This window comes from Pantherophis guttatus, chromosome 7, assembly GCF_059756535.1.
Source record: "Pantherophis guttatus breed Tessera chromosome 7, ASM5975653v1, whole genome shotgun sequence".
Lineage (NCBI taxonomy): Eukaryota > Metazoa > Chordata > Lepidosauria > Squamata > Colubridae > Pantherophis > Pantherophis guttatus.
The window spans coordinates 86,013,040-86,027,895 of NC_142069.1; the positions used below are offsets into that span (position 1 = coordinate 86,013,040).

Consider the following 14,856-nt stretch of genomic DNA (forward strand, 5'->3'; position numbering starts at 1 on the left):
TTATTCTCTCTCATTCTCTCCATCTCTCTCTCTCTCTCTCATTTATTCTCTCCCATTCTCTCTCTCTCTCTCATTTTCTCATTCTCATTCTCTCTCTCCCTCCCCCCCACTCATTCTCTCTCTCATTCACTCTCATTCTCTCTCTCATTCTTTCTCATTCTCTTTCATTCTCCCTCTCTCTCCCTCCCTCCCTCTCATTCTCATTCCCTTTCTCATTCTCTCTCTCTCATTCTCTCTCTCATTCACTCTCTCATTCTCTTTCATTCTTCCTCTCTCTTCCTCCCTCTCTCATTCTCTGTCTCTCATTTTCTCATTCTCATTCTCTCTCATTCTCTCATTCATATTCTCTCTCTCCCCCCACTTTCTCATTCTCTCTCTCATTCACTCTCTCATTCTCTTTCATTCTCCCTCTCTCTTCCTCCCTCTCATTCTCTCTCTCATTCTCTGTCTCTCATTTTCTCATTCTCTCTCTCATATTCTCTCTCTCCCCCCCACTTTCTCATTCTCTCTCATTCTCTTTCATTCTCTCCCTCCTTCCCTCCCTCCCTCCATCTCATTCTCATTCTCTCTCTCATTCTCTCCCTCATATTCTCATTCTCTCTCCCCCACTTTCTCATTCTTTCTCATTCTCCCTCTCTCTTTCTCCCTCTCTCATTCTCTCTCTCATTCTCTGTCTCTCATTTTCTCATTCTCATTCTCTCTCTCCCTCCTCCCACTCTCATTCTCATTCTCTCTCTCTCATTCTCTCATTCTCTCTCTCTCTCATATTCTCTCTCTCATTCTCTTTCATTCTGTCCCTCCCTCCCTCTCATTCTCATTCCCTCTCTCATTCCCTCTCTCTGTCATTCTCTCTCTCATTCACTCTCTCATTCTCTTTCATTCTCCCTCTCTCTTTCTCCCTCTCTCATTCTCTCTCTCATTCTCTGTCTCTCATTTTCTCATTCTCATTCCCTCTCTCCCTCCTCCCACTCTCATTCTCTCTCTCTCATTCTCTCTCTCCTCTCTCCTCTCTCATTCTCTCTCCTCCCCCACTTTCTCATTCTCTCTCCTTCTCTTTCATTCTCTCCCTCCCTCTCATTCTCATTCTCTCTCTCATTCTCTCATTCTCTCTCTCTCTCATTTTCTCATTCTCTCTCTCTCATTCTCTCTCTCCTCCCCCACTTTCTCATTCTCTCTCCTTCTCTTTCATTCTCTCCCTCCCTCTCATTCTCATTCTCTCTCTCATTCTCTCATTCTCTCTCTCTCTCATTCTCTCATTCTCTCTCTCTCATATTCTCTCCCCCCCACTTTCTCGTTCTCTCTCCTTCTCTTTCATTCTCTCCCTCCCTCTCATTCTCATTCTCTCTCTCATTCTCTCATTCTCTCTCTCTCTCATTCTCTCTCTCTCATATTCTCTCCCCCCCACTTTCTCGTTCTCTCTCCTTCTCTTTCATTCTCTCCCTCCCTCTCATTCTCATTCTCTCTCTCATTCTCTCATTCTCTCTCTCTCTCATTCTCTCATTCTCTCTCTCTCTCTCATATTCTCCCCCCCCACTTTCTCGTTCTCTCTCCTTCTCTTTCATTCTCTCCCTCCCTCTCATTCTCATTCTCTCTCTCATTCTCTCATTCTCTCTCTCTCTCATTCTCTCATTCTCTCTCTCTCTCTCTCATATTCTCCCCCCCCACTTTCTCGTTCTCTCTCGTTCTCTTTCATTCTCTCCCTCCCTCTCATTCTCATTCTCTCTCTCATTCTCTCATTCTCTCTCTCTCATTCTCTCTCTCCCCCCCCCACTTTCTCATTCTCTCTCCTTCTCTTTCATTCTCTCCCTCCCTCTCATTCTCATTCCCTCTCTCATTCTCTCTCTCTCTCATTCTCTCTCTCCCCCCCACACTTTCTCCTTCTCTCTCCTTCTCTTTCATTCCCTCCCTCCCTCCCTCCCTCCCTCTCATTCTCATTCCCTCTCTCTCCTCCCCCCCTTCCTCTCCCCCCCTCCCCATCCTCCAGCCCAGCCGCGATTGCGCAGCAGCGGGCGAAGTCAGCCTTGGCTGGCCAGCTCCAGAGCTGCGCTAGGGGGAGCGTTTGGTGCGCTTGTGCCGCGCCGGGGCTCGGCGGCGGGCTGGTGCTGCTGTCTCCTCCATCCCTCCATCCCTCCATCCCTCCATCCCTCCATCCCTCCATCCCTCTCCGGGCACCAAACCGGGAGGAGCACCACTCCCGCGACCCTCGCCCCGATGCAGCCTCGGCCGCCTCTTCCCCCGGCGTGACCCTGTTTTTTTCTTTTGGGGGGGCAGAAGCCGGTCTTGGCCCGGCAGGCGAGGGTGGTCGGAAGGGGCTTCAGGATGCCCGGCGCGTCTGCGGCCGTCTCTAGCGGGCTCCCGGCTGCGGCGGCGTCGTCGTCGTCGTCGTCGGGGATGCCCGGGGCTCTGCTTCCCCCGGACGAAGCGGCCAAGCTCTACCGCGCCAACTACGTGCGGAACTCGCGGGCCATCGGGGTGCTGTGGGCCATCTTCACCATCTGCTTCGCCATCGTCAACGTGGTCTGCTTCTTCCAGCCTTACTGGATCGGCGACGGCGTGGAGACCCCGCAAGCCGGTTACTTCGGCCTCTTCCACTTCTGCACCGGCAGCGGCGTCTCCCGGGAACTCACCTGCCAGGGCAGCTTCGCGGACTTCGCCGGCCTCCCGTCGGGCGCCTTCAAAGCCGCCTCCTTCTTCATCGGGCTCTCCATGACGCTCGTCATCGCCTGCATCGGCTCCTTCGCCCTCTTCTTCTTCTGCAACACCGCCACCGTCTACAAGATCTGCGCCTGGATGCAGCTCAGCTCCGGTAAGGCCGGCGGGATGGGGTTTGGGGGGGACGGGGGGGGGTGTCGTCCAAGAGTCCGGGGTGCCGGGCTGCGGGGTTGCGGGGGAGGGGGAGAAAGAGGAGGAAAGGGGACCTCGCCGAAGTCGGGATGCTCAGGATCGGGGATCCGGGAGTGAGTGAGTGAGGAGGAGGAGGAAGGAAGGAGAGGGACGCCCGTCCAACATCTGGAACAAGGAAGGGGGGGACACCAGTCCAACATCTAGCAGACATTCCTTCTGTGCTTAGATGTACTAAGATGCCAGGATCAGGGATCCGAGAGTGAGCGAGGAGGAGGAGGAAGGAAGGAGAGGGACACCAGTCCAACATCTGGATCAAGCAGACATTCCCTCTGTGCTTAGATGCACTAAGATGCCAGGATCAGGAGGAGGAGGAGGAGGAGGAGGAGAGGGACGCCAGTCCAACATCTAGCAGACATTCCCTCTGTGCTTAGATCAAATGCACTAAGATGCCAGGATCGGGGATCCGAGAGTGAGCGAGGAGGAGGAGGAGGAGGAGGAGGAAGGAGAGGGACACCAGTCCAACATCTGGAACAAGCAGACATTCCCTCTGTGCTTAGATGCACTAAGATGCCAGGATCAGGAGGAGGAGGAGGAGGAGGAGGAGAGGGACACCAGTCCAACATCTGGAACAAGAAGTGGGACACCAGTCATCTTCCCTCTGTGCTTAGATGCACTAAGATGCCAGGATCAGGGATCCGAGAGTGAGCGAGGAGGAGGAGGAGGAAGGAGAGGGACACCAGTCCAACATCTGGAACAAGAAGTGGGACACCAGTCCAACATCTAGCAGACATTCCCTCCGTGCTTAGATCAAATGCACTAAAATGCCAGGATTAGGGATACAGGAGTGAGTGAGGAGGAGGAGGAGGAGGAAGGAGAGGGACGCCAGTCCAACATCTAGCAGACATTCCCTCCGTGCTTAGATCAAATGCACTAAGATGCCCAGGAGCGGGGATCGGGGGGGGGGTGAGTGAGTGAGTGAGGAGGAGGAGGAAGAGGAAGGAAGGAGAGGGACGCCAGTCCAACATCTGGAACAAGGAGGGGGGACACCAGTCCAACACCTGGGAGACATTCCCTCTGTGCTTAGATTCACTAAGATGCCAGGATCAGGGATCCGAGAGTGAGCGAGGAGGAGGAGGAGGAGGAGGAGGAAGGAGAGGGACACCAGTCCAACATCTGGAACAAGCAGACATTCCCTCTGTGCTTAGATGCACTAAGATGCCAGGATCAGGAGGAGGAGGAGGAGGAGGAGGAGAGGGACACCAGTCCAACATCTGGAACAAGAAGTGGGACACCAGTCATCTTCCCTCTGTGCTTAGATGCACTAAGATGCCAGGATCAGGGATCCAAGAGTGAGCGAGGAGGAGGAGGAGGAGGAAGGAGAGGGACGCCAGTCCAACATCTGGAACAAGCAGACATTCCCTCTGTGCTTAGATGCACTAAGATGCCAGGATCAGGAGGAGGAGGAAGAGGAGGAGGAGAGGGACGCCAGTCCAACACCTGGGAGACATTCCCTCTGTGCTTAGATGCACTAAGATGCCAGGATCAGGGATCCGAGAGTGAGCGAGGAGGAGGAGGAGGAGGAAGGAGAGGGACGCCAGTCCAACATCTGGAACAAGCAGACATTCCCTCTGTGCTTAGATGCACTAAGATGCCAGGATCAGGAGGAGGAGGAAGAGGAGAGGGACACCAGTCCAAGCATCTGGAACAAGAAGTGGGACACCAGTCATCTTCCCTCTGTGCTTAGATGCACTAAGATGCCAGGATCAGGGATCCGAGAGTGAGCGAGGAGGAGGAGGAGGAGGAAGGAGAGGGAAACCAGTCCAACATCTGGAACAAGAAGTGGGACACCAGTCCAACATCTAGCAAACATTCCCTCCGTGCTTAAATGCACTAAGATGCCAGGATCAGGGATCCGAGAGTGAGCGAGGAGGAGGAGGAGGAGGAAGGAGAGGGACACCAGTCCAACATCTAGCAGACATTCCCTCCGTGCTTAGATCAAATGCACTAAGATGCCCAGGATCGGGGATCAGGGGGGGGGGGGTGAGTGAGTGAGTGAGGGGGAGGGGGAGGAAGAAGAGGGAAGCCAGTCCAACATCTGGAACAAGGAGAGGGGGGGACACCAGTCCAACATCTAGCAGACATTCCCTCTGTGCTTAGATCAAATGCACTAAGATGCCCAGGATCAGGGATCCAAGAGTGAGCGAGGAGGAGGAGGAGGAGGAGGAGGAAGGAGAGGGAAGCCAGTCCAACATCTGGAACAAGGAGAGGGGGGGACACCAGTCCAACATCTAGCAGACATTCCCTCTGTGCTTAGATCAAATGCACTAAGATGCCAGGATCGGGGATACAGGAGTGAGCGAGGAGGAGGAGGAGGAAGGAGAGGGACACCAGTCCAACATCTGGCAGACATTCCCTCCGTGCTTAGATCAAATGCACTAAGATGCCCAGGATCGGGGATCCAAGAGTGAGCGAGGAGGAGGAAGAGGAGGAGGAAGGAGAGGGAAGCCAGTCCAACATCTGGAACAAGCAGACATTCCCTCTGTGCTTAGATCAAATGCACTAAGATGCCAGGATCGGGGATACAGGAGTGAGCGAGGAGGAGGAGGAGGAAGGAGAGGGACACCAGTCCAACATCTAGCAGACATTCCCTCTGTGCTTAGATCAAATGCACTAAGATGCCAGGATCGGGGATCCAAGAGTGAGCGAGGAGGAGGAGGAGGAGGAGGAGGAGGAAGAAGGAGAGGGACACCAGTCCAACATCTGGAACAAGCAGACATTCCCTCTGTGCTTAGATGCACTAAGATGCCAGGATCAGGAGGAGGAGGAGGAGGAGGAGGAGAGGGACACCAGTCCAACATCTGGAACAAGAAGTGGGACACCAGTCATCTTCCCTCTGTGCTTAGATGCACTAAGATGCCAGGATGAGAGATCTGAGAGTGAGCGAGGAGGAGGAGGAGGAAGGAGAGGGAAACCAGTACAACATCTGGAACAAGAAGTGGGACACCGGTCCACCATGTAGCAGACATTCCCTCCCATGTTTAGATCAAATGCACTAAGATGCCCAGGATCAGGGATACGGGAGTGAGCAAGAAGGAGGAGGGGGACACCAGTCCAACATCTAGCAGACATTCCTTCTGTGCTTAGATGTACTAAGATGCCAGGATCAGGGATCCAAGAGTGAGCAAGGAGGAGGAGGAAGAGGAGGAGGAGGAGGAGGAGTAGAGGTACACCTGTCCAACATCTGGAACAAGGAGGGAGACACCAGTCCAACATCTAGCAGACATTTCCTCCATGCTTAGATCAAATGCACTAAGATGCCCAGGATCGGGGATCGGGGAGTGAGTGAGTGAGTGAGGAGGAGGAGGAGGAGGAAGGAGAGGGACATCAGTCCAACATCTGGAACAAGAAGTGGGACACCAGTCCAACATCTGGCAGACATTCCCTCTGTGCTTAAATCAAATGCACTAAGATGCCAGGATCAGGGATACAGGAGTGAGCGAGGAGGAGGAGGAGGAGGAGGAGGAAGGAGAGGGACACCAGTCCAACATCTGGATCAAGGAGGGGGGACACCAGTCCAACACCTGGCAGACATTCCCTCCATGCTGAGATCAGCTTCTCCAAACTGGGTTCCGTTGGGTTCAATCTGCAAGTTCCCCAGCATCTCGCTGCACATCTGGATGGTGCCAGTAGAGCAAGGTTGACCAGTCTTGAGTTCAGAAAGGTGGCTATACACTTTGGGAAGCCTTCCTTAGCTTTGATGCATCCATAGGCGCTCTTGGTTGTCATCACAGGTAGTCCTCGACTTACAACAGTTCATTTAGCGACCGTCCAAAGTCATTGCGGCACTGAAGAAAAGCGACTTACGATCGTTTTTCACAGTTACGGCCTTTCCGTGATCGTGTGATCAAAATTCAGACGCTTGGCACCTGGTTCATACTTATGACAGTTGCGGTGCCCCATGGGTTGTGTGATCCCCTTTTGCAACCTTCTGACAAGCAAAGCCAGATTCACTTAACAAGCGAGTTACTAACTTACCAACGGCAGTGATTCCCTTAGCCACCATGGCAAGAAAGTTCGTAAAACGGGGTAAAATTCACTTAACTGATGTCTCGCTTAACGCCATAAATTTGGGGCTCGGTTGTGGCCATAAGTCAAGGACTACCTGTACTGAATCTTCCCCCGGGCTGTTTAGCTCCACTTTCCTCTTCCTTGCCCGAAATCAAACCACAAAGCTTTGGCTGTCAGAAAGTGGTTTGAATGGTATATTTGTTACAGGAGGATTGAATGTGAAATACGACGACTAATTTAACATAGACTTTTATGGATTAAAGAGCTTTCCTTTGTGGGAAAGCAGGTCGTTGATAGACCGAATAATTGAATGTGCTTCGTGTCCGGAGATCTTTGCAAGTCAAATATTGAAGTCAAGGTTTGTAGGTGTTTTGTGAGTGGTTGGGTGGACACACAGGAAAGCTTTTGAGCTGATTTTGGGACACTTACTCGGTGCACAGTTTGGCATGAATTCTTAAAAAAAAAAAATCAAATCCATATCTCCAACTCTTCACCCAAGTGCAATATTCATTATTCGACTGGCGAGATTAACACCGTTCTCTCTGTGATTGCGCCTATATAGGGATGTGTCCAACCTTGGCAGTTTTAAGACTTGTGGACTTCAACTCCCAGAATTCCCCAGCCAGCAAAGCAAAGAATTCTGGGAATTGAAATCCACAGGTCTCAAAGCTGCCGAGATTGCGTACTCTTGATCTATACCAAACAGTCCCCTAATCTCCTGGGAAGGGGGGGGGGTGTGAATGTGGATTTCTTCTCCACATTATCTCCATCTTCCCAACACATCTGTTGTCGCAACGAGAGACGTAGCTTTTCAATTGCTTGAAATAAGGTCTTAAACTTGCAGTGAGCAATTCATCCTTTGGCAGAGGTTGAGGGTTTAGGTAATGGCTATAAAAGAGAGAGAGACATAATTGAAAAAAATGAGAAAATTCCTCAGCTGCTTTAAGTATTGACATGTTTGAGAAGGTAGGGCGAATCAACGCGATCTCCCAATATTTGCGATATCCTTTTTCCCCCCCTATCACGTTGGGGTGAATAGTAAGTGAGATAGTAAGGTTTGATTTCGCCGTAGGGTAGTTTAACGAAAGAGTTAGGAATCGGCAGTAAAACAATGCTGCGTGTAAATAAAAATAGTTTAGTAAGCGAGCGGAAAGACGGTTGCTTGGATTCTGAGCCTCTTCAATTGCATTTAAGCCATTGTGAAATAAATCACGTTTATACATCTTGCTAACCATAAACCATAGCTTGTACGTTAGCTCCTGGATCTTGAGGTTCACATAGATAGAATTCTTTATTGGCCAAGTGTGATTGGACACCCAAGGAATTTGTCTCTGGTGCATATGCTCTCAGTGTGCATAAAAAGAAAAGATACATTCGTCAAGAATCATAAGGTACAACACTTAATGATAGTTATAGGGTACAAGTAAGCAGTCGAATCATACTAGGAAACAATCAATATAAATTATAAGGATACAAGCAACAAAGTTACAGTCATGCAGTCATAAGTGGGAGGAGACGGGTGATAGGAACGATGAGAAGACTAATAGTAAGAGTAGTGCAGACTTAGTGAATAGTTCGACAGTGTTGAGGGAATTATTTGCTTAGCAGAGGGATGGCGTTCGGGGAAAAACTGTTCTTGTGTCTATTGTTCTGGTGTGCAGTGCTCTATAGCGTCGTTTTGAGGATAGGAGTTGAAGCAATTTATGTCCAGGATGCGAGGGGTCTGTAGATATTTTCACAGCCCTCTTTTTGTGCAGTATACAGGTCCTCCATGGAAGGCAGGTTGGTAGCAGTTGTTTTTTCTGCAGTTCTAATCATCTTCTGAAGTCGGTGTCTCTCTTGTTGGGTTGCAGAACCGATCCAGACAGAGAGGAGCAGATGACAGACTCAATAATTCCTCTGCATGGTTTAGTAAATGATGGTTTAGTAAGCGAGCAGAAAGATGGATGCTTGGATTGTGAGCTTCTTCAATTGCATTTAAGCCAGTGTGAAATAAATCACCTTTATACATCTTGCTCACCATAAACCATAGCTTGTACGTTAGTTCCTGGGTCTTGAGGTTGACTTTGACCTGCAAAGACAAAAATATTGGCTTGGATGATGTTTGAATCAGGTCGGTATTTATGTACCGTTTATTCTTGTTCGATAGTGAAAGTAACAGCCAGTGTGATAACAGCAAAGGAATGACCGAAACCTTTGAATCTTGAAAAATGCAAAATGTATACAATATTGTGAACAAACACCATACATCTAATACATTTATCATAAACAAGGAAGATCTAAAGAAGCCATCAGGGACTTATTCATAACGGGAATCAGTTTTGTGGCCAAATGAGATACGAAACACTAATGAATGACAAAATATTTACGTGGAAAGCAAAAGTTGCTAAAGCCTCATGGGTTGGAGCTATCCGGAGACAAGCAAAGAGAAACGCTTATAAAAGAAGTCAAGGAGAGATTTAGCCTAGAAATAAGGAGAAATGTCCTAAAAGTTAGAACCATTAACCAGTGGAAGGGCATGCCTTCAGAAGTTGTGGATACTCCATCACTGGAAGTTTTTAAGAAGAGATTGGACAACCATTTCTCTGAAATTGTATAGGGCAGTGGTCCCCAACCTTTTTATCGCCGCGGCCTGCTGAGCGCGCGCAGGGGTGGGGGCACGGCCCAGGAGCTTTTGCGCAGGCCCATTGCGCACGGCCCAGGAGCCTTTGCACTGCAGCGTTCCTGTCCCCCGGCCGCTGCGCGGCCCGGTGCCAGGTACTCCACGGCCCGGCACCGGTCTGCGGACCGGGGGTTGGGGACCACTGGTATAGGGCAGAGGTGTCAAACTCAAGGCCGGGGGGCTGGATAGCTCTGGAGACAAGGAACTGTAATTTAACACCAGCTGTCTGCAATTAAAGTAAGTTCGAATCTCGCCAGGCTCAAGGTTGACTCAACCTTCCATCCTTTCTAAGGTAGGTAAATTGAGGAGCCAGATTGTGGGGGCAATAAGCTGACTTTGTATAAATATACAAAAGGATGAAGGCTATTGCTTAACGCATTGTAAGCCGCCCTGAGTCTCCGGAGAAGGTCGGCATATAAATCAAATTAAAAAAAAAAAAGGTAATAGGATGGGTAGACCGGTGCCTGCAAAAACAAATGAGTAGACCGATACAGCTCTGCAAGCAGTTAAAAGCCTGGTAGACCAGTACCTCTGCCAAATCCTAAAGAATTGTCACATGACCATCAAGCCACGCCCACAAAATAGGTCACGCCCACAGAACCGCTAGTAAAAAAAAATTAGAACCCACCCCTGGGTTAAACAGAGTATATTTTGTTTCATGATGACTTCCAGCATCCAGGAAAGGCCTCATGCGACCCTCGCTGAGGTAACAGGAACTGGAGAGGACAGTATAAGTCATCCGTGTGAAAGTGAGAGAAATTCAAATTTTGCTTGGCAAAAGCTGTGAAGCTGAGAGGGACAGATATCACATAAAGTGCGAGTTTAGCCAAATATATTTTAGCTGAGCTAAGTGGCTGGGTCTTCAAGTGTTATATGCGTCATGAAGTTGCCAATAACATTATGTCTACTTCCTTCGCTCTTTGTTCTCTACTTTTTAGTAAGCTGTGGATGGGAACCATATTCCAAAGGACGGCCCTGGGTCAGAGAAATTCTTCTCCTGGGTCCTGTCCGTAGCAATCAGAAGGAAGGACAGAACTGGAGGCGGAGTCAAAAGAGGGATTAGCCTAGAATCCCTACGTAGTCACAAGCAAACTAAGTCCAACTTCCCTAAAATTCTGTTTATCTGACTCTGAGCAGGTGCTAACTGTTAGTTGAGAAGATTCCTGTTCAGTCTTTTAGCAATAAATCAGTTTAATTGACTCTTTACGTGTGAACCTGGTCTTTCTCGCTGGGCACAGGTAGATGTAACCGGGTAGAAGTCTTTGCAATAAATAGGATAGAAGAGAAGAGTTGAAGGCAATTCTTATTTCTCCATTGGGCCATCTAATAAGGTGAACAAAAGAATTGCAAGAATGATGATCTGTTCGAGAGTTTGAGTTATGGGGGGGGGAGTTGGTTAGATCACTGGTTTTTGCGATCTACCACTTTCCTACCTCACCTTAATTTCATGTCTCTGCTCTCAGGAGTAGAAACATAATTTAATTATTCTGGCGGTTCTTTTGCTTATGAATGAACGAAGAATATTCTGAGGGGGTACAGAAGACTTCAATGGAAACAGGTATTGTTGGAACACATTGCCTCCCTGTATTCTTTTTTTTTTATTATTGAAAAGTTTTAAAATATTTTACAAACAAATTCCCCCCCTTCCCCCACCCCTTCCCCTCTCCCTCCCCCCCCCGACTTCCCAGAGCAAAATACAGGGTATTGCATTTAACAAACATAATCTAACATAAGCAAACTAACTATAAATTCTGAACTTCCCCTTACTCTTTAACTTCGCCATAGATACTAAGATATCAAAATAGAAGAAAAAAAAAGAAAAAAGAAAATCATCTGAATATTTCATTCATAAGCTATTTGCAACTTTTTAGTCCCATATTTGTTTTGTATATAGTCAATCCATCTTTTCCATTCCAGTACATATCTTTCATTCGAACGGTCCTTCAAATATGCAGAAATTTTAGCCATCTCTGCCAGATTGGCTACTTTTAATGTCCATTCTTCAATAGTAGGTATTTCTTCCTTCTTCCAGTATTGCGCCACCAAAAGTCTGATGAACACATTGCCTCCCTGTATTCTTGTGATACAACCTGAGTGAGATCTATCTTGGCAACATCGTCTCAAGACTTTTTATGTTTATATTAAAATTCAACTTGCACTGGGACAGGGGTGGGATTCAGCCGGTTCGGACTGGTTCAGCTGAACCAGTAGCCTGACGATCAGCTGAGAGCGAACTGGTTCGCTCCGACAATCAGCTGGGCCTGCCCTCCAGCCCCTGCACTATACCAATCTATATTTTCTTTGTTTGAAGCCCAGCTGATAGGCACGGCAAAGCAGATTGCTGCACCTCAGCTGTTTTATTCACCGGGGCTGTAGTAGAAGGTAAGTTTTAGAGCTGCTTTCAAATGCACCTCGTGTACTCAGCGAACACCGGTTGAATCCCACCACTTATTTGGGGCGGGGGGAAACAACTCACTGCTCACCAGGCTGTATCCTGAAAGTTTGAGCATTAACTCAAGCTCATTTGAATGATGAAGTTAGAAATCTCAGTGGAATTTACTAAACAGAAAAAAAGTAGGAAAAATGACATTGGATACATGTGTGTTTAAAAAAATAAATAACAACAGTGATCCGGTGAGTACGTTTTAAATCAGGGGGTGTCCAACCTTGGCAACTTTGAAACCTGTGGACTGTCAGGGTTCCGACAGGATACCCTAATTAAATCATGAGTCTCGAGCCAAGCTTCAAAAGAAATCCAGTTATTTATTAGGAGCTTCATGTCGGCACGTTCCCAAGTGAAGCCAGCTCTGACCCTACGTAATTTACGCTCCAATTATGACCCTGTTTCCCCTCTCCCCCCAGGGTGTGTCATCAATCACATTCGCCAACAGAGCAATTTTGCGGGTTGTAGAGGTCGCTCCCCTTGCTGCTGTAAGTAACCCTGGGATACAGCCTTGAGAGAGATAAGCATGGAATGTGCATCTGTTTTTGGCTGCTGTGCAGTTTCATCAGTTTCCCATCCCCCCTGGCCTATGGCAACTTGAGAGCAGGTCAGAGATCCTTTGCGAGTTGACATGGACTTCAACTCCCAGAATTCCCATGAGCCATGTTGGCTAGGGTATTCTGGGAGTCAAAGTCTTAAAGTCACCAGGTTTGGATAGCCCTGTTTTAAATAGTTCATCTATGAAGTTGTTAAATTTTAGCAAGAGGGATGAGAAATCTGAGTTTCCTCCATAAAGTGAAGCCTTGAAAAAATATGAGACACGCACACAAATCTTTCATGTCAGGATTTGCCATGAATCGAATTCCGTAAATCAACTCCTTCTGCCATGAAAATCAGAAAAGTCGTGGTCTTGAGATGATATAAATGGAAAATTTTGCTTTCCCATCAAAAAGAGAAAAAGATCAATCCTGAAATTGTCCAATTCTCTGTAAGCTGCTTTTGCTTCTTCAAATACTGGCTTAAAGATATCTAGAAATGTGCACTGCCATATGGAATGGGACTTGGTTTCAATTATTTTCGTAGAAAGAAATAATAGCTATAATCTTTAAGCACGAAAGCACGGTAGCTTCTGAAACGTATTTGTCAAGACTAAGCGTACCAAAAAAAAAAAGTAATAATGGTTTTTTGCTAGTTTCGGGAAGAGAATAAGAGAGAGTGTGTTATTGAAAAGGCAGGTAGATTTGCATGGAGATATATATATATATCTATAAGTCCACGATTATTCTTCCTTAGTTAATTGGCTGAATAGAATTTGAAACAGATCTGAAATAATCCTAAAATGAGCTCTTTTTAAAGCGACTATGGTGCGCCATTGATGGAATCGTGTCATAGTCTAGCTTCTCATTTACGACAAAGGGGATAGTAATTTTTGCAATTACGTTTTAACACTTAAATTGAACCGATTAGATGAAACGTTAAGAGTAGGTGGAAAAAAGAATACCTGGTGAAATAAAATGTTGGCAGTGTCACTTACGGGGTGTGCGCGCGAGATATTCTTTGGGGCTATACGGTGTTTAAGTGCTTAATATAGTAGCACATTTGTTTAACGCATGGCAATTATGGAACATATATTTTAATGAGACGAGTGATCTGTGCAAAATAAAAAAATAAAAATGTAGGTATAAATTTTCACCCTGCCTTTTACGTCTCATTGTAAAGAGGGGAAATTTAATTTAATGGAATGTAAATTAAATACGAAGCTATTGCTCAGCACACATGGAGAACTTGTATGATCCTGGGCGCCAAGTGATATTAGCTAGTTCAGAGAAGATGGTGCATTGATGGAAGACTGCTGTTGTGGCCTGTTGGCCGCCTCCCCCCCCCAGCAGCCGAATCAGAGGAGGGGGAGGAGGCATGGGAGTCAGGGCCAGCATTAAGGCAACCGGAGAGCTCCGAGGGGGAAGAGGGAATGGAGCTGTCAGAGAGAGAAAGAGGCAGAGCCTGGGCTGTCTATCAGCCTTCAGATGGAGAGTCAACAGCCCTCAGGTCTGGAGGTGGCTGATGAGGAAGAGGAGGAACAGCTGGGTCCAGTGCCTGACGCGTGAATGCACAGAAGGCAGAGGAGAGGAGAGCAGTGGAAATCTATGGACCGGTCCTTGGGACGGAAGAGCAACTGCTGCTAGCGAAGCCGTATCCTAGCTCTGGAGATAAAAGGCAGAGGGCGGAGACGAATAGATGTCGCAGACAACTATTCATCTCCTGGCTGGACAGACTTGTTAGCTTGCGGTGAGAGAGAAACTTTTTGCCGGGGCTGCCGGCACTCCTAATTAAAGGAATCATTGATTTAACTACAGAGGGTTTGCCTTGTTTGAGGAACTGGGTCAGAACAACTGCTCTATGACAATGTTTCACAGCAATTTTAAGATACAGGTAGTCCTCAACGTACAACCTGTTCGTTTAATGACCATTTGAAGTTCAAAAAAGTAACTCATGACTGTTTTTCATACGGAAAAAAATTCAGATGTTTGGTAACTGTCCGGGACTTATGACAGTTGCAGTGTCCCAAAGTCATGTGATCTTCTTTGGCAATTTTCTGACAAGCGGGGAAGTCCGATTCACTTAACAACCCTGTAACTAACTTCACAATTGCAGGGCTTCACTTAAATACCAATTCAATAGAAATTGTGTGTGTCAATTGTTGTCATTGGCAGTGTAAACTATTTGCCCTTAAATAGTTTGGTCCTGGTTTGGTCAAGTGGGTGGCATAGGCTCCCTTCCAAGTACTAACCAGGCCTGACCCTGCTTAGCTTCCGAGATCAGACAGAATTGGGCGCGTTCA

General features: G+C 47.7%; 1 protein-coding gene across 2 annotated transcripts in view; it reads left to right on the forward strand.

Moving 5' to 3' along the window:
• The first annotated feature begins 2,017 nt into the window (after positions 1-2,017).
• The window catches only part of LHFPL3 (LHFPL tetraspan subfamily member 3), a 224,935-nt gene continuing 212,096 nt past the window's right edge, over positions 2,018-14,856 (forward strand). Inside the window, exon 1 of one of the 2 annotated variants that reach the window (XM_034433646.3) lies at positions 2,018-2,806. In XM_034433646.3, coding sequence (XP_034289537.2) covers positions 2,320-2,806 — 487 coding nt within the window. In that variant the 5' untranslated portion in view covers positions 2,018-2,319. The remainder of the gene's footprint in view (positions 2,807-14,856) is intronic. The other variant, XM_034433647.3, reaches the window with a different exon arrangement.